This window comes from Stegostoma tigrinum, chromosome 11 (genome assembly GCF_030684315.1).
Source record: "Stegostoma tigrinum isolate sSteTig4 chromosome 11, sSteTig4.hap1, whole genome shotgun sequence".
NCBI lineage: Eukaryota > Metazoa > Chordata > Chondrichthyes > Orectolobiformes > Stegostomatidae > Stegostoma > Stegostoma tigrinum.
Window position 1 is genome coordinate 56,234,075 of NC_081364.1, and position 27,900 is coordinate 56,261,974.

The window sequence follows — 27,900 nt, forward strand, 5'->3', positions numbered from 1 at the left end:
AAATCACTTGCTGTTGCAATTTGGTGTGGCCTTCATTAGAACAATCATAGAAGTGCAGCTTTACTTTTACTGTAATCATACATATAAAGTGTGATACATTCCACATGTAGAATTTTCATTCTGGACATGTGCAACAGTTAATTGCTATTATTTATTTGGACATTTTGTCTGGTAGTTATTGTTGTCTGGAATGGTCCCAAGTTGAGACAGCTCTGAAATAATTTAAAGCCTCCAATCTGAGTAGACCGATTTTATCTGGAGCTAGGTGATGAGGGTCTGGCTTTAAATCATTTGGTTCCTTGTTCCAATCCATTTCAGCTAATGGACTTGCAGCATGCCGCACTTCACTATTAATACTTTTCATATCAATCCTTGTTCGAATGTGTAGATTCAGCATCGTATCTCTGCTTTTAAACAAAGAAGCCATTATTCTATTGATCGATACTCACAACAACAATCTTTGCAGTAGAGATATCCGCATCTTCATTACACAATGCATTAATTTAAAAGTGTGTGCTCCTTTGGTTCAGTGTAATATTTTTCTTCAGAAATTGCACTTTCTCTGCAATACGTTGTATACCAGATTGAGTTTAGGATTAGAAAATGTGCCAAGTGGAGGAAGCAATTGATGTAACAGCACACCTAAGTGGTAGACTTGCCCCGTTTATCCCTTAAATTATGTTGGGGATGAAAAGATTTGATTGACAGGATGTTTTACTGAATGTTTCCCTCCAACTCGCTCTCTTGTCTTTTCAAAACTGTATTAAACCCACATGCATTCTCCTCACATAGTGCTTTTCTGCAAGTTTCTGGATTATTTTCACACAGTTGCACACTACCCTTCGATGACTATGCTTTCCCTTTATAGATGTCAACTTCCAGTTCTCATGATAATCTAAGGTAGAATTGTTCATTGCTAACATTGTTTTGCACCATGTGAAAATAACAGAAAATCGCTTTCACCCCTGCCCAGAGATTTTCCATGTTGTGCAAAACAAAAGTTGGTGATTGAAAACTTACTAAATTCAATCACATTAAATATCATTCAAGATACAACATTGAATATTGCTCCGAGGGGCAAGAAACAATTGTGGTTCCTCAGAGGAGGCACTTTACTCAGAAAGATCAAGAAGTTCAAATCGATGTTTTCCATTCACTTAAAGTCAAAACGGTACTTTTCAGTCTGAGCATGAAGGAATAAATTGCAAAGAATTACCCAGTGGTGGCCTACATTCTTGGGTTTTTAAGAAGAGATGTTGTAAGACGTAGTAGATGCATCAGTTTTGATTTTCTAAAATGCTTTAGATTTTCTTGTAATCTCCACAGTCCCCTATCTCTAACCCTGTGCCCATTCAGAAAGGGCAGGCAGAGAAAGTAGGGAGCCACAGGCTAGTTAGCTGACATCAGTATTAGGGAAAATGTTAGAATCTATTCTTAGGGACTTAGTAACAAGGCAATTAGAAAGTCAGAATGTGACTGACCTGAGTGAAAAGAATTATGAAATTGTGTTAAATCTGTCAGAAGTTTTAGGGCTGTACCCTGCAGATTGGATATCGGGGAAGCACTGGAGGTAATTTGTTTCGGTTTTGAAAAATAATACTTTTGAGGTCCTACGCAAAAGGTTACTAAACAAATTCAGGGCTCATAGCATCGGAGGCAATGTATTGGCACTAATTGAAGACTGTTTAATGGAGCCTGGAGATAAAAAGTATGTTTTTGGATTGGCAGTCTGTAACCACAGGATACTGCAGTGATCAATGTTTGGATGTCAGCTATTTGAGTGGTTTTAATGGTCTAGGCAAAGATATGGAGTGAGAGAATCCTGGTTTGTTGGTGATAAAAACAATTAAGTGAAAAATGAAACTGAGAAGGATGTATACATCAGGCAAAAGGAATTTAAATGGGCCTGTGTGCGCAAGAATATGGGAGATGAAAAATTATGCCAAAGTGTGGCAACTAGTGCTTATTCCATCACATTCTGAGTTATGTCTTCGAGATGGTTCACATTCTTTGAGAAGTCTGAGGTGAGTTATTCACCACTGAGTTCCCAACTGTTGACATGCTGTTTTTGACACCATATATATGGCTGATCTGATTCAGTTTCTTTTTTGTCCATTTATTCATTCACGGGATGAATGTGTATCTGGCCAGGCAGCATTTATTACCCATCTCTATTTGCCCAGATGGCAGCAAAGAAATAGCCATATTGCTGTGGGTCTGGAGTCACATATAGGCCAGACCGGGTAAAGATAGCAGTTTCCTTCCCCAAAAGGATATTAGTGAATCAAATGTGTTTTTCTTACCAATCGACAGTGGATTCTCGGTCATCATGAGATTCTTAATTCACAATAGTTATTGAATTCAAATTCCACCATCTGCCAATGTGGGATTCGAACCTGGGTCCCTGAACATTATCTGGGTCTCTGCATAAACAGTCCAGTTCTTCTGGTCAATGGTAACCTCCAGCATCTTAGTAATGGGAAGATTAAGCAAAAGGACATTACAAGATTTTTTTTTCAAAAATCGAAGATGGTCATCGATTGATCACTTTTGTTGCATACATGTCACTTCCAACTGATCAATCACAGCCTAAATATTGTCCAGGGCTTGTCGCATGTGGTCAGGAGCTGCTTTAGTAATTGAGCAGTCAGAAATGTTAATGATCGTTGTGCAAATCAGTAGCAAACATGCCTATGTCTGACCATATGATGGAAAGACATCTGTTCATGAAACAGCTGAAGACACTACCCTGAGGAACGTCTGCGATGATGAACAGTGCTTTAAGTGTCCCCTTCCCCAACTGCATCCCTAAACCAGCCCAGTTCGTCCCCTCCCCCCACTGCACCACACAACCAGCCCAGCTGTCCCCCCCCCCCACCCACTGCATCCCAAAACCAGCCCAGCTCTTCCCCCCCCCCACCCACTGCATCCCAAAACCAGTCCAACCTGTCTCTGCCTCCCTAACCTGTTCTTCCTCTCACCCATCCCTTCCTCCCACCCCAAGCCGCACCTCCATCTCCTACCTACTAACCTCATCCCATCTCCTTGACTGTCCGTCTTCCCTGGACTGACCTATCCCCTCCCTACCTCCCCACCTATACTCTCCTCTCCACCTATCTTCTTTACTCTCCATCTTCGGTTCGCCTCCCCCTCTCTCCCTATTTATTCCAGAACCCTCACCCCATCCCTCTCTCTGATGAAGGGTCTAGGCCCGAAACGTCAGCTTTTGTGCTCCTGAGATGCTGCTGGGCCTGCTGTGTTCATCCAGCCTCACATTTTATTATCAGTGCTTTAAGTGGTTGGCTTTCAGCAACCACTTATCTTTCTCTAAACTAAACATGACTCCAACCAATACAGAACAATTCCCCCGTTCCCCCCCAACATCCTGTTGATTTCAATTTTGCTAGAGCTAACTGATGCCACATTCTATTAAATTCTATCAAGGGCAGCCAATCATTTCACAAATGAAATTCAACTTTTTGTCCATGTTTGGACCAAGGCTACAATAAGGTCTGCAGCCCAGTGCTCCTAACGGAACTTGGCTGTGTCCAGCCCATTTGTTAGCACTGTCAATGACTCCCTCTTGTTGATGTTTCAGAATAGACTAAGGTCAGTAATTGGTCAGGTAAGAATGGCTCTACTGCTTGAGGACAGGTCATAATTCAACAGTTTTTCACCTTGTCGGGTATATGTCAGTGTTGCAACTGAATTGGAACAGCTTCACTGGAGGTGCAGCAAGGTTTAGAGCAGAAGTCTTCAGTCCTGGCCAAGGGCACTATCAGAGTGCACCACTGTTGGCATACTCTGTGTTTAGATGTAGGTAGATGTTGGGTAAAGTAAGTTAAATAAACTGAAAACTGGTACCTGTGTTGCTGGGGTCTGTTATGAAGAAATGCAACTACAATGTTTTTTTTTAAAAAAAGTGGATGCATATGAATATATAATTGAACTTTTAAACCAAGGACATGTTGCCAAAGAAAAGGGAATATTTGCTAGCTCTGGATTTAGAATAGCAATACCTGCTTTGTTAACTTCCAATTCCTTTCAGACATTGGTAGTTTTATGAAAGATGTGATGGTCTGAAATTCCTGTGTCAGCCAATGGAATCAGGCAGATGGAGACAAAATTCTTCAGGAACCATTCTGTCTCATCTTAGTCACAACAGTCCCAGGTTTCTTGCTTGAACGGTAAATAGGTAGTTCTGAGCAAATGGTGGAAGATGACATTCTATCAAGCTTCCTTGGCTTGTGCTTTAATGATGCTAGACACGAGGGATATCTATTCATTTCTTCAGTATGTCGCTCATTATGTTGGGTAGTGGTAGACACTCAAACAATTTGAACGGCTGAAAAGCCTGAGACACCAGATACAACTCAAGAAGTTAATTGCACAATCTTAAAAATCCTTGAATTTTTGCTAGCTGTTTGGATGAGAGCACAAGGATCAGGCACGCTGCACCATATCAGCCTTCTGTAGCCTGTCAACATCATTCACCAGTCTCCAAATATGAGGCCAAAAAGGTGATCAGAAGCCAGAGGTGAGGAGGGGAGGCAGAAACCACATTGTATCAAGAGGTACACCAGAATTCACCTTGTCGTTCGAAGGTTGCTGTAGGCCACGTCATGTGATTCCTCCTTATCCTACAGCTGATCCATCTGATATTACATTTTCCTTCAACATCAAATGAGTCAGTGGAGAAGATTGAGGAATGAGCCATCTTCAAACACCTTGTTCACCTTGCCCCCAGCTCCCGCCCCTACTTCGCGTGCATCATGATCAGTCATTCGTTTTTCATCATTGATGATGAAAGCGCAATGGACAGTGCAGATTTTTTGTTTTAAAATGCATTTTTCTGTAATTCCCTTCCCAATTAGTTCATCTTAAGTCAACAGGTGATTTTTTTTTTCTTTTCAAAAATGTTTGAGAATGGAAGTTTTGATCTGATGATCTTCAAAACCTTTCATCTGTAGCAAGATTTGGGTTTGGTCACAAACAGCCTGGAAAAATAGCCCCCAAAACATGCCTTCCAGGTGAAGCAACACTTCATGTGCACTTCTAAGAATCTAGTCTACTGCATTTACTGCTCACAACGTGGTCTCCTGTACATCGGGGAAACAAAGAGCAGACTTGGTGATCGCTTCGCAGAGCATCTACATTCTGCTCGCTAAAAAAAACCCTGAACTACCTGTTGTCTGCCAGTTCAATGCACCACCTTCCTCCCTGGTGAACACCTCTGTCTTCAGCTTGCTACAATGTTCCAGTGAAGCCCAGCAAAAGCTGGAGGAAAACCACTTCATTTTCCGCTTGTGGACCCTACAGCCCTCCAGACTCAATATTGAGTTCAATAATTTTAAAGGCCTAAACTCCCCCATGTCCCATCTCCCCCCACCCCACACACCAGGCCTTGCTACCACATAGCCTGCCACTACACACCCCCTGTTAGTCACTAACAGTCCCCATTAACAACCATTCACCCTCCCAGCCTGATCGTTAGCAACTCCTTTGTCTGTCTCTCTCTCTTTGGACTCTATGCTATTGTTTACTCTCTACTCCATCCACCTCCCTATTTTCTGCATATAAACTGACGTTTTCCCAGCCACCATCAGTTCTGAGGAAGGATCACCGGACCCGAAACGTTAAGTTTTTTTTTCCCCCCTCCACAGATGCTGCCAGACCTGCTGAGCTTTTCCAGCAACTTTTTTTATGAATTATTTTTCAACCTGGTACCATCATATGTCCAGTGTAAGCATATTATCTGACTGCTTTTTTACCTTTTGAAGCTCAGTTCTGTTAGATCTGATGTGGAGAGGGCTAGATAATGAATGGGAAACAACGGCAAAAGCAGATTTGCTGTCATTTAAAATAAAGCAGAACACACAAAGTTTAGCCCATATTTAGCAGTAACATATTTGTTGACATTTGATCTTTTCTGTGTGTGCATTTCTTTTTTGCAAGCTGTGAAATTTGGTCTCATTCATTAAGAATGTTCCGGCAATTCTCTGAAGCTCCATGTGTTACATAGTGCAGTCACAGTAAATAATTGGAGTGCACTTTCAGAGTATATGGAACAGCATTTAACCAAGTATGATTTGCAATAATAAACTGATGTGATTTTTAGCACCAAATACAATATTCTGGAAATTTACTACTTGTACTTCTTTCTAGAATGGGATACAGGGCATGTTTTTTTTTTCCGTTGATGGGACATCCCATCCCATACCTGAAGAGTCAATGGGGAATATGTTCCTACTGACACTGACTGCCTTACAGACAATTTACATTCCAACTGGTTAATGTAAAGTGATTGTTGCCTGGAGATGGGATTTCCTGTATGTCAGAGTGTTACTGGCCAATCTGTTTGTCTGGAAGCTTTGTAGTTTTGTAGTTCTGGCAGTATCAGTGACCAGGACAGCGCCCAGAACCGCAAACCAGAAGTACAGGACCTAGTAAGTGCAGTTACTGTCATGGTGGAGTAGGGATCTGAGGCCCAAAGAGGTGAGAAGTCAGGGGTAGGGTTTTGAGAAACAGGCCTTCTAGGGGAAGGAGCAGAGAGCTGTGGGGAGCACCCCTACAGGGCAGACCTTTGGGGTGGGTTCACATGTGGAAAGGAGGTTGCTAAAGGATGCAAAGCCCACTTCTCACCAAGATCCAAGCAGAATGATGTACCAAGCGCACACAGTCAAAGCTGAGGGAGAAGCAGCCGTTTTGTGGGCCAGTAATAACTCTAAAGGGCCTTTATTGGTGCGTGGGCAGGCCTAAGTCTAAAACTGTAACAGGGCAGGAGGGCAGTGCTCACAAACCAGTGGGTCTGTCAAATGACTGTAAAACATTGACCACTATTTCAATGTTGGTGTTTCCAGCAGATGGTTCATTAGTTCGAATATTATACTTGTCATCTTCTATTTCAGATTCTCTATCTTTCATAATACCCACATTATATAATAATACATTAGAAGTGTTTTAGCCTTGGACTTGAAGGAGAGCCTATAGCATTGCAAATCAGCTCAATGATTTTATTCATTGATAGAACAGGATCATGCAGCAGCTAAGCTAACAGATTGCTTGAATGATTTTATGGTGATTAAAGAAACACAGTGCAGTCAATTGACTGACGTAGACTTGAATTTTAAGGAGTGTTTTCTATATACAATATATATGTGTACATGTATATATATTTGCCATTTCATTGTCTGACAAGCACATTTGCTGTCTTGCCTGTTTGCCTGACCTTCAGCAGGCTGGTTAATCTGCTTTCCTTTTGCCTGAAGCTAGAATTTCTCAATAGGGTCTCCAGGATTTTGTTCCAGGCATTACCGATATGACACTCCCAGCATAACTTCACAGATTATGTGCCATGTGTAAATGTGTTGCCTGACTGAGTATTCAACATTATTGGTCATATAGCCCAATTGTCAAACCTCAAACAGCAGCGTTGCTGTTAAAGCTTTGTGGTAAAGAAATTGCTACCCCCCTGAAGATCTTTTTCAAGTTTGGCCACGATACATCCAATTATAGTGAAAGTAGCAATGTTCTAAAGACGCACGCCTTCTGTCTGAGGGTTATCAGCTTCATGTTTTTAGGACTTTGTAATTAAATAAGGGATGCATTCTACTCTATAAAAGGGAGATGTCTATGAACTGGGTGGCTCTGAGTAACCCATTGTTTGTATTTTATGCTTTAGATGCTTTGATTTGATTTGAGACAGCTCAAGGATGCATATTTTAGAACTGCTGCTTAGCTAAGACAGAGCTCAAGAATTAGGGGAAGGAGGAGGCAATTTTAACACCTGAAGCATTTTGTCATTTGATAACATCATGGCTGTTTCAATTACCGCCTCCCTGTACTCTTTCCTGTGTATCATCAATTACCCTCTAATCCCTCAATCAAAAATCTAAATTGGTCTTAAGTATACCCACCATCTACTCCTATCCCAGGAAAAGAATTCCACAAGACAGTCAATCATCTCTCAGGTGAACATTCAAGTAGCAATGAATTATTTTGAATACAATTATATCCTCTTTTAGTAAGTAGACCAAAACTGTACACAGTGCTCCAGATGTGTCCAAGACTAATACCCTCCTACTTGTGTGCTTGATTCCTGTTGCAACATATCACTTGCTGCACCTACATACTAACATTTTGCAATTCATATACCAAGACACCAAGATCTTCCTCTGCTATAAAAGTTCTGCAGTCTCTCCATTCAGATAATATACCCTGCCAGAGTGGACTAGATCACATTTTCTCCACGTTTTGCCCATTTTCTTAACCTGTCTGTAACATCTTTATAGCTTCCTGCTATCTCTTGACTTCCACCAATCTTTGTTATCGACAAATGTAGCCACCATAATTTCAATCCCTTCATTCAGATCACTGACTTAGGTTTTAACAGAGGTGTGGAATTACCCTCACTACTTTTGCTTTTTAAAAAAAAGGCACATTGAGAAACAGAATCCTCAAACCCTCATTTCTCCTCCCAGCTTCAGACCTTGAAATAAATCATCTGGTTGCTCACCTTCGTGCTCTCAATAGTGATCATGTGTTTTGCGTGAGTGTTCTTGACCAGACCAGACCCATCAAAACATGTCAAAGGAGACAGCCTAGACCCTTACATTTTTAAAATATATATTTTAATGGCAAGAACCTGATGTTGCTCTCCAGATTTGATTAGTCAAACTACAAGCAAAGCACATTTTATTCATACACCACAGTTAAAGTGCAGACAAAATTAAAGCTTAACTGTATCGCTATTGAAATACTTAAAATAATGACAACTCATTACCGGTTCTAATAAAGTAACATCCTATAAAGCACACACTTGGCAAAGACAAGTTCATGTAAAATAGATGGTCTCACGTGCAATTCTAGCAGCAAGATAACGTCAGCCTTTATCTGTAACAGAAAGAGGAATAAGAGCTTCCACATCCAGTTTCAAGACCTAGAAACTGCAACTGAAAGCCAAACTAAAAACCCTGGTTTTGCAGGAGCTTGACCCCACCCATTCAGGCTGCTTCTATTGTTCCAATTTTAGAAAGACCGCAAGGCCTCAAAAGCTGTTCACTTTACTGGCTTGGGGCAGACTGCTTGGCACCTCTTGTTCATGAAGAGTGGTCTTCACAACCTGACCTAAGCTAATGATTCTAACAGCGTTTGGTTTTCTAGATATTTATTTTGAGGTGCCCAGTAAATTATTTCCAAGGCATCTCAGTTGTCTGTATTTTTGAGATATATCATATATCCTAATTTAAGAAATCAACTTAATTTTAGGTGCTTCCTAATTTCTGACCTCCCTCCTGAAATGAATACGCCTACTTGCTTAGTTCACTTTGGTCTGGATTCCGTCTAACATCTCCTAATGTTGAAAGCACTGTGTACGAAACACAACTGATCACTGTTAAATTTTTGTCATATATTTATAATGTTTCCTTTGCTCCTTCTGAGAAAAGCAACAACAAAGGAAGGGAAGAATTGGATTTTGAAGATGGTAATTTGCACAATTCTGCTTGCAAGTTTGGGTGTTAGCCATTGAATGCTGGTGTAGATTTCTTTCTTGACCTGAATCAAGGATTCACACATAAAGAGAAGTCTAAAGGCAAAGCTGGCAGATGAACAAATCCAAATATTGTGGCACTAGGTTTCAAGCACTTTGGGTTAGGGAGAGAAGTAACTAGAGTTTCTCACTGTTAAAATTGTAGTGACAGCTCCTGGACAATATTCCACTGAGGATTTCATTTGAAGACTGAATGAGCCAAGGCCAGTAGCTCACTAACCTCCCCCATGGGAGTGACCATTTAGGAGAGATGTTAGAGACCCATGTTAGTGTTAGCAACTAGCCCCAGCAAGAGAGTCAAAGAAGGAAGTATACCTAGGCTTAATGTGATGCTTAATGTATCGGAGAGGTTGGGAACATCAGACATAAAAGCTTGAAAGTCACGAGCATTAACAGAAAGAGAAAGTGAATGAGTTACACAATTTTAAAACTTTATTCTTGTCAACTCGGTATCTTATCTCTTGCCTTGGTGAATTCTACCCAGTTGCAAGTATAAAGTAGGCACCTCTGCAATCTAGCAGTCATCAATCCCTTAGCTCCATCCATCATTTACAACATCCTTCAGTGCATAAGGAATTTTGTTTTCAAATGTTAAATTGGGTTTAAAAGAAGCTACATGCTGTTGTAGCACAAATGTAATGACCTTTGTGGTAATTGCATAACCAATGCAATCAGAAAACGTGTTGAAGGAATTCTACAATCAAATCTTTTCTTTTAAACTCTTTCAGATGAATAATAAGCTTCTTTATTGGCTTCATTATTTCTGGCAGGCATTTCTTTTGTCCACTAGACTTACTGAAATTAAGGGAAGTTGAGACACTTTCAGGTTAATTCTTCATGAGAAGTATTTGGGTGGCACGGTGGCGCAGTGCAGCCTCACAGCACCAAGGACCCGGGTTCGATTCCTGCCTCAGGCGACTGTCTGTGTGGAGTTTGCACATTCTCCCCGTGTCTGCTTGGGTTTCCTCCAGGTGCTCCGGTTTCCTCCCACAGCTCAAAGATGTACAGGCTAGATGGATTGGCCATGCTAAATTGCCCATAGTGTTCAGGGTTATGGGCCTGGATGGGATGTTTCAAAGGGCGGTGTGGACTTGTTGGGCCGAAGGGCCTGTTTCCACGCTGTAGGGAATCTAATCATTGAGGCTGTCAATACGAGAGAGCTCTAATAACATGGCTAGAGATTCAGGGAGTAACTTACAGTTCAGATTAGCTTAACTATGGAGGTGGCAGAATTTAGGTGCCCAATATCAGAGCTTGGATTTTATTCTATTTAGTGAGGGATCATAAAGCAAAGACTGAACTAGACTACAAAAAAAACCCAATGTCAGCAAAGTTCAATTGCATTCAATACCTAAACAATCTCATTTCACACAGTATGAAATGTATTGTGCATTAGCCTTTTTAAATATTTAGCCATGCAGAGGTTGTCACTTTATAAATAATGTCTGGCTAGACTTTCATTTTATATACCCTGTATTGATATCCAACAATCCTATCTTGAGTACACTCAATTTGAAATGGAACACAAATAGTAATGTTAACCTTAATACAAGACAACTGCAGTTGTATAGAACATTGGTGAGATGACGCCTGGAGTACTGTGTGTAGTTAGGGTCCCCTTGCCCAAGTAAGGATACATGTGCAGTAGTTGGCAAATTAAACCTGCTAATTTTTGGAGGTGTCTTATGAGGAGAGATCTGCATTCTCTGGAGTTTAGAAGAATGAGAAGTATTCTCATAGAAACAGAATACTTCAAAAGGAATAGATGGATTACATGCAGAAAGGATGTTACCCCTGGTGTAAGGTCTAGGACACACAACCTCAAAATGGAAAAGAAGCATTTATGAATCAGATGGGATTTTTTCCACTGAAGATGGTGAACCTTTTGAATTCTCTGCCTTGGAGGCTGTGGACGATGCAGCAAGTTCAAGATTGATAGACCTCTAATCACTATTGACATCGAGCGTAATGAGAAATTGGTGTTGAGATGGATGATCAGCCGTAATGTAGAATGATGGAGCAGGCTAGTGGGTCTGAATGGCCTATTCCTATAGCTTGTGTTCCTAAACTGCAAGTACTGTCTTCACCAATGTTCTTAGCCTAAATCTGTGCGAAATTACTGGCAGCATTGCCCTCAAGACAACTCCTATCATAGGGTGGTCAAACAAGACCTCAAGTAGGAAAATCTAGTTAGATAAGGTGGTGAAGAAGGCCTTCATTAGCCAGACATAGAAATAAGGAAGCCTTGGGACAACTTTATAAAAAAAATTGGTTAGACACAGATAGAATACTGTGTGCATTTCTGGTCATTACATTACAGGAAGGATGTGATTGCACTGGAGAGGCTGCAAAAGGAGATTCACCAGAATGTTGTCTCAGTTGAGGAGAGACTGGATAGGCTGAGCTTGTTTTCCTTTGAGCAGAGGAGGCTGGGGACAGGGGATCTGATTGAGGTATGCATAACTGAGAGGCAAAGACAGGGTAGGTTGAGAGAATCTCTTCCCCATTACAGACATGTTAAAGACCAGAGGGCACAAGTTTGAGGTGAGGAGTAAGTCGTTTACAGAAACATTTTCACCTAGATGGTGTTAGAGGTAGGTACCCTTGCAACATTTAGGGAGTGTTTCGACAAGAACTTAAAATGGCAGGGCATAGTAGGCTATGGACCAAGTGCAGGTGAATGGGATTAGTGTAGTTTGTTAGTTGGGATAGACATGGTGGGCTTTTTAACGAAATGTCTCCATGACTGAGACTTATTATTATGATCAAATTCAATAAAGACTGCAGTCAGCATAACTGGGAATGGTGGTGAGGTTAGTGCATTTAATGTGGTACACGTTGACTTTAGCAAGACTTACATGTTCCTCATGGCAGACTGATTAAGAAAAGAGCCTAGGGCATCCGAGGAAATGTGACGCATTAGATCCAAAATTAACTGAGAAGCAGGAAGCTGCTGATGATGACAGAAGGACGTTTCTGGGACTGGATTTCTGTTTCCAGCAGGGGTTCTGCAGGGTTCTTGCTGTTTGTGACTAATTATTAATGGCGGAGTTAAATGTAGGAACCTTGATCAAGAAGTTCATAGATGACATGAGAATTGGAAGGTTGGTAATACTGAGGAATCATAGAACACCTACACTGTGGAATCAAGCCCTTTAGCCCATAGAGTCCATACTGATTCTCCAAAGAGCACTTTCCCATATCCACCCCTGCTGTATCCCTGCATTTTCCATGGTTTCCTCGCCTGAACACGATCCAAGTAACCTTTACATTTTTGAACTGTGCGAGGAAACTGGAGCACCCAACAGAAGCCCATGCAGAGAGTCACCCGAGGGTGGAATTGAACTCAGGTCCCTGGCACCGGAGGCTGCAGTGTTAAATACTGAGCCAGCATGTTGTTTGGTGGAGGTTAGCTATAAACTGCAGGATGATGTCAATAGACTAGTCAGTTGGACAGAGCTGGCACATCACATCAACTTGGAAAAGTGTAAAGTAATGCACATGTGGAGATCTAACAAGGTAAATGAATTGTACATTGCATGTAGGACCCAGGATCAGAGGAACTTTAGTATGCATATGCATAGATCCTTGAACTAGCAGGATAGTTCTAGTTACATCAGAGTAAGGATGTAATTGTATTAGAGAGGGTGCAGAGGTAATTTGTCAGGATTCTACTTGGATTGAAGGTCCTGAGTTGAGGACAGCTTGAAAAGCCTGGAGTTGTTTTCCTTGGTACAGCTACCCTCTATCAGACAACATGGTAGCTCAGTGGTCAGCACTGCAGCCTCACGGTGCCAGGGACCTGGGTTCAATCCCACTCTTGGGTGACTGTCTGCATGGGCTTGTGCCAGGTGCTCCGGTTTCTTTCCGCGGTCCAAAGATGTAAAGTTTGAGGGAGGATACTTGCTTATGAAGGATACAGGAAGGCACTTTTTCCATTCATAGAGCGGTCAATAATCAGGGAACATAAGTTTATATTCAGGAGAAGGCAAAGCAGAGAATGGAGAAATATTTTCAGAGGGTGGTGGGAGTTTGCTACTCGCTGCCTGAAAAAGAGTGGTCAAGTCAGAAACTCCCAACATTTAAGGAGGATTCATGTATCCACTGGCATTGCCACAGCCTACAGGGCTTTATAGCTGAAAAAAAAAGGATTTGATGCAGTTGGATCTTAATTAACTGTGCTTACATGATGGACCGAATGTTGCCTTCCCATGCTGTAAACATTTGTGAGTATCCAAGAATTTTGCTCAATGTGTCTTTGTGAAAAGAAATTAACAACTGATCTACTTTTGATGATATTGATGGAGAGAGAAATATTGACCAAGGTAACAGGAGAATTCCCAGAGATAATGGGAACTGCAGATGCTGGAGAATCCAAGATAACACAGTGTGAAGCTGGATGAACACAGCAGGCCAAGCAGCATCTCAGGAGCACAAAAGCTGACATTTCGGGCCTAAACCCTTCATCAGAGGAGAATTCCCATGCTCTTTATCAGATAGATCTATGGAATATTTTATGGCCTCGTGGAAGGACAAAGGGGATAGTTCTTGAATGTCTCACCTGCAAGACAGCATAAGCCTGCCTTTGGTAATGCACTGAAGCGTTGGCCCAAATTATATCTCCCAGTCTTTGGCACAAGACCTGTGCACAGCATTATCGGACTCCAAGGCACTAGTGTGTTTAGCCAAGACTAATGAAGAATTGGTTTTCAGAATGCAAATGATACAAAACTGATTTTAAAAAAAACTTCAAATTAGCCAAGCTTCATTTAAAATTCTGTTTCTGCATTAAAAAAAAAGGCACTTTATACTTGCAAGCTGGCTGCGGAGTCTTTCTGGGTTCACTAAGATTGAGTAATGATCTGCTTGTTGAACCTTCAAAAGGTGATGCTGAAGGGGAATAAAACCTGGGGTATCTGCAGCTGTTATTTAGATTCAGGTACAGATCTAGCTGTGAAATGTGAGGGTCAACTGTGGGGCACAGGACGTTATTGTGTAGACAGCTGTCAGAATTCAGAAGGGATTTTCAAAATCAAGGCCAACTTGTCGAATTCAACATGAGATGCTCCATGGCTAAGTCACTTGAGAAAGACAGACTTGCATTTATGTAGTACCCACCATGACCATCAGACATATCAAAGTCAGCCAACGATATCATTTTTAAGTGCAGTCGCTACTCTCGAATGTGCAGCAGCTAAGGGGTATGCTTTAAGCTCACACAAACAACAATAATACAGAGACAAAAAAAATCTTGGCCTGCAATACTTGGGGGTCTCCCAGGTTTCTCCACCATCACTTTTAAATGCTCTGTTCCAGTGTGTGCAGAATTTTGACAGATGTAGCCCAGGAATTGGTGACGGGAGGCAATTGAGCAGGACCAGCCTGGCCCAGAGTTATCACCTGGATTAGTGTCATGTCTGTGGTCAGGAGCAATAGAGAGAAGCTTAAATGACTTTGCTCTGTAAGAGTAAATACCACCCTTTCCTCTTTGCTACCTGACACCTTAAACTCCAAAGCCAGTAGCCACCTTCCACCAAGGCTTACCCTGACCCCATCACTGGAGATGACTTACCCTTCCTCCTGGCTTAGTTGCCCATTGATTCACTCAGGTCACCTCACCACCTTTCCTCAAACAGAATCAACACAAGCAGCTATTTTCAATCCCTACCCTCGTCTGACTCCAGGAGGAAATGGCCCATGATTGGATAGGGAGAGCCAAGGATGGTGGTGAGGTTCCTGTTTATCCTCTATCTTCTTGACATTACCAAGAGAACTTCATTGCAAAAAAAAATAACAATCCAATTGTGAGGGAACCAGATCTAGGACCTTGTGCAGACTGTGACACCTTGGAATGTGTTTGGAGTGTTGCGGAACACGGTTGAAACTTTATAGCTGAGCTCATATCACTTCACAGCCACTGCTGTCACGAGTCAGTGACACAGGGCCAGGAATTTCAGTGCATATAGTCAGTCAATGTATGAGGTTCTCGTGTAGACTTTTGTGATTACAGCCAGCAACTGCCCAATTAATACAGTTATCTTTGAAAGGTCTCACATTCTTCCCTTGCACACAAAACAAAACTGCGCCCGTGAACCTCTCAAAATGAGTTTCAGCCTTGATCTCTGAGTCTAGGGACCATCTTCCACCGCCTATCAACCCCATTGATAGGGTAACACACTCCCTGTACCCACCCAACTTTTTTTAAACTCTACTTCTCCCCGAGCCCCATGTCTACAGATGGTGAATGGTTGCCAATATGAAAGCCCATGAACTATAGCCTCCAGGTACCTGTTGGGCCTTATAATATCAGGCATTTGCAACATGTATTTTCTCCTCACTGCTTGGAAAAATAGCTAATCTTGTTCCATTTTGATGTGGGTTTGCTAACAATGGCGTGGCATTGCATGCACAGACTCCATGCCACCCCAAGTGACGTTCTCATCTAGCCCTTGAAAGCTTGGGCTGGCTTTTCCGAGGTGCATTTATTCCCAATCATGGGGACTGTGACACATTCCAGATGGAGGGTGGGAAGGTGTCACCTCAGGGTCTGGAAGGTGCTTGGGGATGTGTAGTGTGGGTCAGCTTGATAAATACTTGTTAGAATAGACGTTTAATAGTTTTAAATGCTTCCTGAGCAGTTACTTACTTAACTGTGGTGGAACTCTCCCAGTTATCCAATGTAAGTTGATACTTTTACAGCATGTGTAGAATTACTCCTTCAGAGTCTGTCACAATGGGGATACCGCCAGGTCCCCCAGTAACATCGTCAGTGCGTCTCTGGTGAAGTGTTGGTGCCCTGTCCTACTTATGTGCCCTCGGTTTGTTGGGATCATTGGCATCACTTCCGGTTTTCTCTCAGTGGTTTGAATATCGGGTCCAGTTCAATGTGTTTGTCAGTGGAGTTCCGGTTGGAATGCCGGGCCTCCAGGAATTCGCTGACATTTCTCCATTGTGCTATCACGAATGCGTTGTCCCCGGTGAATTTGTGTCCTCCTTCATCCATGTGAGAATTGGTCATGTCTCTTGGAGGCTAATTGGTGTTCATATATCCTTGTTGTCATTTTTCTTCCAGTTTGGCCTATGACATGTTTCTCAATCCTTGCATGATATTTAGTATATTACATTAGTTTTATTGGTTGTGGGCATGGGCTACTTTACATTCATCAGTAGCTGTCACAGGGTGGTTGTTGGTTTGTAGGCTATCCTGATACCTAGGGGTCTGAATAATCAATCACCCTGTGACAGCTACTGACGAATGGAAAGGACCCCAATTACATAGGCCAAACTGGAAGAAAACTGACAATAAAAAGGATACACGAACACCATCTAGCCACCAAGAAACACGACCAATTCGCACTGGTCTCAACACACATGGACAACGAAGGACACAAATTCAACTAGGACAACACACTCATAATAGCACAAGCCAAACAAAGGCGTGCCAGGAAATTCCTGGAGGCCTGGCATTCTAAACAGAATGCCAACAAACACATTGAACTGGACGGGAAGTAATACCAATCATCCCAGGAAACCAAGGCATATAAATAACAAGTGGACAGAACACTGATGTTTCACCAGAGGTGCAGTGACAATGTTACCTAGCATTGTGACAAAACACCTGCAATCAAATTTACAGCCTCACTTTAATTCTGACACAATTAGGGAAGAGGATATTTTACGCTTGCTCTCTTTCTTACCAAAGCAACACATGCCTGTTGAACAAATAGCTATGTTGTGGAACTGTAATTTGTTTAGCTGTTTTAGTGGATCTACTTGAGAATGGAAAAAGGAAAATTATTTAGAATTAGGACATGTAAAATGTGTATATAGCATCAACTGTGTCTTCACAGTTCATGCACCAGAATTGATCTCACCTTCCAAACAGCTCAGGACACAAAATACAAGTAATTTGATTTTCACAACAAGTGTCCATGCTTTGTTTGCTCATTCAGGTGTGAAAAATAAAAGAATTATAACTTGCGTGTGCCTGCAGAGCTTGTAGGTTTTACTCATAGGAGACTGCTGGAAATAGAGTCCTGAACAAGTGTATCATTTTCAAAACTGTGTAGGGGAGAAGTGGAAACATATTCAACCCAGTTAGCACTACTGGTTTTTGTTTTAATAGGAGCCAAAGAAAAAAAACAAACAGCCATGAATTATCACAATTTGGAAACCATTATGAAGTTCCAGCTCATTGTCCAGGACACCACTGCAAACAGGAGAGAAGAAAGTCAACAATTTACAACTAGTCATCCTTAAGCTTGAATTTTACAAGGTTATAGCAGAAAGGCAAGATGGAGACCAGCACCAGATTAAAATAATATACCAACTAGACCACCAGTTTTACAACAAAACAGAGTGAACCATTGTAGTTCCTGACACACTGGCAGTGAATTCCCCACTCATTCTCAGGGAAGTTGCGGACTTAATTCCAGCTCTAAATAATTATTCACAGAATGTCTACTTCATGTTATATCAAACAGTAGACTGGCCACTTATCCCTCAAGCTGGTAGCGAGCAATATAATTGTTTTTTAAAAAAGGGATCTATAATAAAAGGGTAAGAGAAGCCAGAGTGGACATTGGACCACTTAAAAATTAGACTGGAGATGTAGTAATGGGGAACAGTATAATTTCAGACGAGCTGAGTAGGTACTTTGCATTAAGTCTTCACAGTGGAAGCAAAGCAGAACTTTGAGAGAGAGGGTACTGAGGTGGGTGCAGTGGCCATCACCAAGGAGAAGGGGCTGGGAAACAGAAAAAGACCTGAAGGTTGACAAATCACCTGAACCAGATGGGCTATACTCCACGGTTCTTAAGGAGATAGCTAGAGGAGATCCTGGAGGCATTAGTGGTGACCTTTCAGGAATCACTGGACTCAGGGAGGGACCGAGAGGATGGGAAAATGGCTAATATAACACCCCCATTTAAGGTGGCAAGGAGACAAGGAGAAGGTGGGAAGTCACAAGCTGGTTAGCCTGATGTCAGTTAAAATTTTACGACCCATTCTTAAGAATGACTGAGTGAAGAGCACTTTGATGTTCATGGCAAAATAGGGCTGATTATGCATGGCTTTGTAAAAGAGAAGTCATGCCTGACAAATGTGTTGTTAGAATTCTTTGTGGAGCTAACAAGCAAGTTAGACAAAGGTGAGCCAGTTGGCGTGATCTATGTGGATTTCCATGAAGCTGCTGAATAAGACAAGACCCCATGGTATTACAAGAGAGGTACTAGCATGAAGAGAGGAATAGGCTGACTGGCAGAGAGAGGGGTTATAGTGGTCTTTTTCGGGATGGCAGTCAGTGACTTGTGGAGTTCCGCAGGAGGTCAGTGTTGGGACCACAGCTACACTTCATACATTAATAATTTGGACAAAAGGAACTGAGGGCATTGTTGCTACGCTTGCAGATGAGACAAAAATCGGTGGAGAGGCAGGTAGTGTTGACGAAGCGGGGAGGCTGCAGGAGGACTTGGACAGGCAAGGATAGTGGGCACAGAAGTGGCAGATGGAATACAATGTGGGAAAGTAAGAGGTTACGCATCCTGGTCAGCAGAATAGAAGTGTAGACTATTTTTTCAACAGGGAAAAGCTTCAGAAATCTGCAGTAGAGACTTTGGAAAGAAAACGTGATGTTAACATTCATTTTGAGAGGGATAGAATCCAAGAGCAGGGACATACTGCTGCTACTGTGTAAGGGGCTGGTCAGATCATGTTTAGCATATCATGAGCAATTTTGATCCCAGTATCCAAGGATGGATGTGCTGGTATTGGAGGGATTCTAGAGGAGGTTCACAAGAATGATCCTGGGAATGAAAGGCTTGGTCTCTAAAGTGCAGCTGCAGACCCGAGTCTACATTTGATGGAGTTTGGAATGATGAGGGCAGATCTTGTTGAAACCTAGAGAGTACTGGGAAGCCAGGATTGAGTGGACATGGAGATGATGTTTCCACTAGGAGAGGCTAGGACTAAAGGCCCCAGACTCAGTGAAAGGACAACCCTTTAGAACCAAGAGGAGGAGAACTTTCTACAAAGCATAGTGCATCTGTGGACGCCAAGTCATTAAATGTATTTAAGACAGAGATAGATAGGTTTTTGATTAGTAAATAGATCAATGGTTAGCAGAAGATGCAAAAGAACAGGTTGAGAAACTTCTGATAGGATCGGTTGGCAGCGCTGACTTGATGAGCCAAATGACCTAAATCTCTCTCATATCCTATTGTCCTATGCTGCAAGATTCTGAAGTGAAAACTGTCTAACAGGCTTGTATTCTAATATATGTGCAATCGACAAGGGAGGGGTGCACTGTTCTCTTGTAAAATGAGCCTGCACGTTGTTGGGGTGGAGGGGCAATACTTTAAAAGCATCCAAGACTAGACAGAAACGAGGCACATAGTTGTTCTATGTGGCAAAAATAAAATCTGTCGTTTAAAATTACATCACTACATTGGTTTTGAAATATAAATATTGCTTTCGCCTAAACTGGGTTAACAGCAAATTGCAACATTTTGGTCTGGACTTTGCAGTCGTAAGCAAAGCAATAGCAGTCATTACTAACCTCAGAAAAAAAGCTGCCCATTACTGATCTCTGAGGCATGGGTTCCCCTTTCCTGGTGTTAATTTGAATCGAACACTAAATCAAACGAGCTCATGGCATCCAGCAGCAGTAATGTTGATAGCTTCTTTCCCTGCTTGACAATCAGATCTCAAAAAAGGCAAAAAGCACTCATAGTTCTTCACGTTTTAACAACAGTTAAATAAATGCATTTGAAGCTGGCAATATAAAATTAAACTTGCAAAAGATTATTATTGTCAAAATAGAAAAACTATGCACAAATATGCAATTTTCCAGATTGAAGCTCTTTATTTCAATGGTAATTAATCAGTAACAATGGCGTAACTTTGTGCTTTTCACCATAATATTACAAAGGTTCAGCTCAGTGATTTTCCATTAATTGTACAGAATTTCAACTTGCACGCTTCAGTGAGATGCAAAGGACCACTGACAACTTTAGAACTTCTGCGTAGAACTGTGTATGTGAAGACTCTAGACGTTGCCAGTTGCACAGGTGTAGTGACGGTGAACAACCATTCGTTAGCCATCATTACCACTGCAAAATTCAGCGAATGTCACCAGTCTTTTCAATTGATAGATAGTGTTGTTTCAGTAAGAGGCATGCTAATGATATTATCACTGCCATTGCATGTAACCTGAGGATATGGTCTGTGAAATAATCATCACTTAAGTATGACAAACTACTGGAAGCACGCTTTGTGTTATAACCCATAATATCTTAATGTTAAGCCCAGTCACTGATGTGCCTGTGAATGCTAGATTTGTACAATGTAGCTAACAGTAATAAATGTCTTTTCAAATTTTCAGTAACACAACTTCATTTTTATGTTACCAAGGGTAATATATCTTCACATCATGTAAAGATATTCCTTGCTGGAAGCAAAAATCGCACCAGAAATATTTCATTTTTCCATATACAGTCAACAAAATATTTTTACCTGATTTTTTTTTGCCCCATCAGATTCTATTTTTAAAGTGGATTTGGGTTGGAGGACAATGACGACAACAATCCCCTTTGTATAGGACCCTTACTGTAGGGGGATTAATGTTCTCCAGTCCTTTTCAAAAGGCACAGTCCACAAAGATGAGCAAAGGGAGACATATGACTAAAAGTTTTTAGTCAAAGAGATGGGTTTGAAAAGGATGACGAGAAAAAGAGAGGTGTAGGCATTTTCCAAAGTTTGCAACATTAGAGAGCTGAGAAGTGCAGGGGAGAAAGTATTCACCCATTTAGGCATTCTAAGAAAATGAAATGGGAGTTATTTTTGACTTACAAAAGGAACATAAAAGATTTAGGAATAAGATTAAGGTATTTGGCCCTTCAAACCTGCTCCATCATTCAGTTGTTACAGATGATCTGATGACAGTAGTCTCAACTCTATTCTGCTGCCTCACACCCTCCCCCTCCCATACAGAGCCAGTAATCCCAGACTCCTTTTCTTAAAAACAAAAATCTAACTATTTGAATATATTCAGATGACACAGAAAAATATTTTCTTCATCCCCACATTAAAAGGGAGACTTTCCTATTCTTATACCCCCCCACCCAGTATCCACCCGGTCAAGACCACTCTGGAGCTGACATATTGTCATAAGGTGGGTCTGTGCTGTAAAGGAGACTAGCCTTGTATTCTGGAAGAATGGTGAAGAATAAAGAGACAATCTTGTAAATGCTTATGTGCTCAGAATAAAGAGGCAAGCCATTTTGTTTTGACACAAGGAAGAATTTCTTGTATTCTCCACCACAGAGGGTTGTGGAAGTACAATTATTCGTCTGTCTTGAACAAAGTAATCATTTCCCAAATATTAAGTGACATGAAGGAATGCGAGGGATGGTGCTGGAATTTGATGTAGATGTTCAGATATGATCTAGAATAGCAGAGCGGGTTCCAGTGGTGGGCTACTCCAGCTCGTATATTTTCAAATAGACCTAAACTGTACGCACATTCTAGTAGTGGTCTCACCCAGGCGTTGTGATAAAAATCTCCCTGCTTTCATGTTCCATTTGACTTTCTAATTAGTTCTGAAACTTTGGTTCTCATTACTAAGCTCTAAGTTTTACTTCCACAGAGCATTTAATGCACAAAATGATACATCAATTGTTTTTAATTATATTGCCTTGCTTTTAATGGGGCGTAAGAACAGAGAAGATGGTAAAGTGGGGTGGGGGGAGGTGTGGCATTGGTCAAGGACAGTATTACAGTTGCAGAAAGGATGTCTGGGGACTCATCAACTGAAGTAGTATGGGCTGAGGTTAGAAACAGGAAAGGAGGTCACCCGGTTAGGAGTTTTCTATAGGCCTCCGAATAGTTCCAGATATGTAGAGGAAAGGATAGCAAAGATGATTCTCAACAGGAGTGAGAGAGACAGAGTAGTTGTCTTGGGGGACTTCAACTTTCCAAATATTGACTGGGAACACCATAGTTCAAGTACTATAGACGGATCAGTTTTTGTCCAGTGTGTGCAGGGGGGCTTCCTGACACAGTATGGAGATAGGCCAACAAGGGGCGAAGCCACATTAGATTTGGTACTGAGTAATGAGCCCGGCCAGGTGTTAGATTTGGAAGTCGGTGAACACTTTGGTGGTAGCCAAAGGAAACTGCATGGGATGGGCACATTAGAAATGTGAAGCCTTTTCAAGGAAAAGCTCCTGTGTGTCCTCGATAATTATGAACCTGTCAGGTAGGGAGGAAGCTGTAGAGCGCGGGAGCCGTGGTTTACGAAGAAAGTGGAATCTCTGGTCAAGAGGAAGAAGGCGGCTTATGTTAGGATGAGCTGTGAAGGCTCAGTTAGGGTGCTCGAAGGCTACGAGGTAGCCAGGAAAGACCTAAAAAGAGAGAGCTCAGAAGTGCCAGGAGGAGACATGAGAAGTTGTTGGTGGATAGGATCAGGGTAAACCCTAAGGCTTTCTATAGGTATTTAAGGAATAAAAGAATGACAAAAGAAAGATTAGGGCCAATCAACGATCATAGTGGGATGTTGTGTGTGGAGTCAGAGGAGATAGGGGAAGCACTAAATGAATATTTTTCAACAGTATTCACTCTAGAAAACGACAGTGTTGTCGAGGAGAATACTGAGATACAGGCTACTAGACTAGGTGGGATTGAGCTTCACGAGGAAGAGGTATTAGAAGTCCTACAGAGGGTGAAGATAGATAAGTCCCCTGGGCCGGATGGGATTTATCCTAGGATCCTCTGGGAAGCCAGGGAGGAGACTGCCGAGCCTTTGGCATTGATCTTTAACTCATCATTGTCTACAGGAATAGTGCCAGAAGACTGGAGGATAGCAAATGTGGTTCTCCTGTTCAAGAAGGCGAGTAGAGACAACCCTGGTAATGATAAACCAGTGAGCCTTACCTCAGTTGTTGGTAAAGTGTTGGAAAAGGTTAAGGGATAGGATTTATAATCATCTAGAAAAGAATAATTTGATTAGGGATAGCCAGCCCGGTTTTGTGAAGGGTGGGTCATGCCTCACAAACCTTAAGTTCTTTGAGAAGGTGACCAAACAGGTAGATGAGAGTAAACCGGTTGATGTGGTTTATATGGATTTCAGCAAGGCGTTCGATAAGGTTCCCCACAGTAGGCTATTGTACAAAATGCGGAGGAATGGGATTGTGGGAGATATAGCTGTTTGGAACGGAAATTGGCTTGCTGAAAGAAGACAGAGGGTGGTAGTTAATGGGAAATGTTCATCCTGGAGACCAGTTACTAGTGGTGTACCGCAAGGGTCGGTGTTGGGTCCACTGCATACAGTGTTTTAGCTTTTATTAATAGAGGGATTGAGTTGGTTGAGAGATGACTTAATTGAGACGTATAAAATAATCAGAGGGTTAGATAGGGTGGATAGGGAGAGCCTTTTTCCTAGGATGGTGACAGCGAGCGCGAGGGGGCATAGCTTTAAATTGAGGGGTGAGAGATATAGGACGGATGTCAGAGGTAGTTTCTTTACTCAGTAGTAAGGGAATGGAACTTGAGGTACATTTAAGTCATCATTGGACAAGCATATGAACGTACATGGAATAGCGTAGGTTAGATAGGCTTCAGATCGGTATGACAGGTCAGCACAACGTCGAGGGCCGAAGGGCCTGTACTGTGCTGTAATGTTCTATGTTCTATATAATGGGAGTTTACCTTCAGCATGTTAAAGTAAAAAAAGTTCAAGTTACCAGAGGGCAGCTTCTAGGGGTTACCATGCATCTGGCGAGGCGGAGGATGAGATTCATTCATAATTCCCACACTGCTGAGGTTACCGATATTATTCTGCATCATAAATCAGTCACGCATCCAACGGAGCTAACCACTCTAGTATGTTTAAAAAAAATCAATTCTTACTGAAACTGTGATATTATACAATTAGGAATTGCTTATGTTTCACAGTGTTATTTATTTACAAAGACTGGCTCCAGTAAAGTCTGCTATCAAGTTCTATTCCAAAAAAGCTGTTTAACCAGAGGCGTACCACAGTTTCAGTAAACATCTCTTTTTCTGTATGCATGACAATCCAACAAAGACTTGCTAGAGTAAAGCATAAATTAATAGCAGGAAGGAGCAATTGGCATGAAGATCAGGTTACTGGAATCCAAAGCAGAGGTAGAGATCAATCAGGACAGCACCAGGTTTGGCTGTGACATTTTCCCCCAATTGAATATCCTGGCAGCAGTCATTGCCTGTTGGTAGGTGGCAATTCAGCAATTGAACAAAATCTTATGTGCATCAGAAAAGTCACATTGAGAATGAGGCAGTCCCATGAAGGTTGGGGGGGTGGGGGGAGGGGTGAAGAAAGTTGGAAAGAGAAACAAGGGGAAAACAATTTGATAAAATTCAAAACTAAAGTTGCTGGAAAAGTGCAACAGGTCTGGTAGCATCTGTGAAGGAGAAAACAGAGTTAACGTTTCAGGTCTGGTGATCTTTCCTCAGAACACCAGACCCAAAACGTTAACTGTTTTCATTCCTGATTTACAGCATCCAGTTCTTTTGGTTTTTATTTGATATCAAAGTAGTTAGTAGCTAAGTATATTCGCAAATGTCATTACTGAATATTTTCTTTAATATAATTCAATTCATCATCACCATAAGAATGTCTGCAATTTAAACCATTTCTTATTTTGATTCATTCAAGCATCCACATATCTTGTAGAAGCCATATTGTAGTGTATACCTTTACTTTTGAGTGAAGGAATTATTGGTTTGTGGGAGAAATCATTTTAACAAATGTGCAGCATGTTCCTGTCCCCCTTCCCCCCCCCCCCCCCCCCCCCATTTCTTTTTGTTCCAGGCACAAATGAAAGTTTTTACATTTAAGTTTTAGGATTAAGTAACCAGCCAAGTGGCATAAATGTGCAAATGTCAGAACATTTTACAGCACAGAAGCATGCTATTTGACTCATGTCTCTGCTGGTCAACTCTACAGACTAATCAAGAGGTCATGGAAGTAAATTTTTGTGCCAAGACTTTGATTCCCTGTTACCAATTAAATTTGTGTAAAGCACTAAAGGGAAAACATTTATTTAGTGATAAGGTGTGGAGCTGGACGGACGGAGCAGGAAAGCTGACGTTTCCGGTCGAGATCCTTCTTCAGAAAACTTATGAAGAAGGATCTAGACCGGAAACGTCAGCCTTCCTGCTCCTCTGATTCTGTTTGGCCTGCTGTGTTCATCCAGCTCTACACCTTGTTGTTATCTCAGATTCTGCAGCATCTGCAGTTCCTGCAAATCTCCGAAACATTAATTCAGTGACTGTTTTATTGGTCTGCACCACTTAATGATTTCCTTTGAAGTAGTTAATTGTTGTCATTGTGTTTGAACATTGACTGACTAAATCGCCATGACATTCCCAGCTCTAACTTTCATTTTGCTGCTTTCCTACAGGTCCAGCAGCCAAAAAGAAATATGTAAGCTACAATGACCTTGTTATTTAAAAGCAGCCTCCTCAAGAGAAGAAGGAGGCCAGGTTCTTCAGACATCTGGCACAGGTCTCCATACCGCCCTACTGCCCATTTATGGAGGAGCCTGTAAGCCAGGCTTTACCTCAGCGATTGAACATTGAGGATCCAGGTGTTTGACATGCTCCTCGAGAAACAATTTGTTAAAACAACTATTGGACTTGCAAGCCACTGGCACTGTTGTGTTGTTATGTGCGTAACCCGGCGCATCAGTCAGAGCTAAAACCAATGCATCTTTCCTTGTGGGCAAACTACAATGAACAGCTGAGGTCTCACAGGGCTTGCTAAGTCTTTGAGTGTACTTCCAGACTGCAGTTTTTGACAAAGAGAAAATAAAATCCCATCTATATAGTTTGTGAGGTTTTGCGTAGTGCATCTTTGTTGCTTCTGTTTCACTGTTGCTTCCTGAATGCGGTGACACTTAATTAATTGGTCTTGGAATTCCCTGTTTAGTCAACAGTTCATGTCTTGTTATGCCCCCCCCTATGGAGCTATGTGATAAAGGACTATGAAAGCATGTTAATTTTCTACAGTTCGTTTGTAATAAGTATTGACATTAATCTTGATGCTTATGTGCCAATATTGTGAGATATTCTTTCAGCCAAACATATGTTTTTTTTAAATATGGTCACTCATTAATTGGAATAAATGATGTTGTTGTCAAAAGAATGTATCAGCACAAGAAATAAAACCATTTGGATTAATTTTTTTATTCATGCAAAAAAACTGTTTCTGGTATTATTCTATATTTAGTCCTGGAACGATGAAGTAATTAATTAATGGGACAGACACTTGCTGCAATAGTTGTACTATGCTGTAAGCAGCACATTATTTAATAATTATTTTTAAGAGCATACTTCACCCTGTACCAAATATTATGTTTGTGTTTGGAAACAAAATTATATAAATAGAGCAGCCGAGAAAAAGTCAAGGCTACAATGGCGATGAAAGGGCTAGTACTCACTTAGCTGTGCCTGTCAGAAAATGCAAACTGTGATAGAGATGTTGTCTTGCCAGAATAATGCACTGGAAATGTCTGTACCAGGGTTTAAGAGTGTGTATCATACAAAATAAAACAGACATGATGACATTGATTTGAATAGCAATGGTTAATAGAGTATTTTCTGCCTCGTTTCCGTTAGATAATCACAAAGCCTTTTTGTCTTGAATAAAATAGCTGTAGATAAAATATGCTCAAGGTACTCTGAATAACTTTAAAAATTCCTTGTGTTTGTGGGGTCATTCTTTTCACCGTGCAAGTATTTCTGACAGAGAAGAAACTCAGAACCGTTTGTCATAAGCAATAACAAAGACCCCTTTGAACCTTACACTGTCAAACTTCTGTTCTGTGCACAGATTTTTCTTTGGAGAATGTCACCTATTCATCCTATTGTGGCAGTGCTAGCTCCCGGAATGAGCCATCCACTTACTTCAATTCTTTTGTCCTTCTCCAAATGTTATATTATTTTTACATCATTTATTCAGTTCCCTTTTAAATGCTATTCAGGATGTTGCTTCTGACTTTACTACAGCCCACTTGCGGAGTGGAAAATTATTCTTCTGTACTAAGCAATGGGAATACATTTAACAAGGAGATGACGGATGAAAAAATCCGTCAGCCATCTGAACAGCAGCCATCTAAAGACTCTGAATTAGGGAAAGAAAGCAAGATCCTTGCCAGTACCTATTATGCAAAAGTGCTCATCCATCTGGGACAATAGATCAAACAGGTCCTAACTGCGTACCAGAGTATGAAAAAGGGAGACAAAGTCGTTGGTGGAAAAAGAGAGCCAAGAATGGGAAATAAACCATTCTAGGTTCAGAAATGGCAAAAAAA

At 41.4% G+C, this 27,900-nt stretch overlaps 1 protein-coding gene across 2 annotated transcripts in view; it reads left to right on the plus strand.

Annotated features, from left to right (window-relative positions):
* LOC125460567 (metabotropic glutamate receptor 7-like) overlaps positions 1-27,138 on the plus strand; it is a 672,219-nt gene extending 645,081 nt beyond the window's left edge. For both annotated transcript variants that reach the window (XM_048548152.2, XM_048548150.2), the window contains exon 10: positions 25,990-27,138. In XM_048548152.2, coding sequence (XP_048404109.2) covers positions 25,990-26,039 — 50 coding nt within the window. In that variant the 3' untranslated portion in view covers positions 26,040-27,138. The remainder of the gene's footprint in view (positions 1-25,989) is intronic.
* Positions 27,139-27,900: the final 762 nt, after the last annotated feature.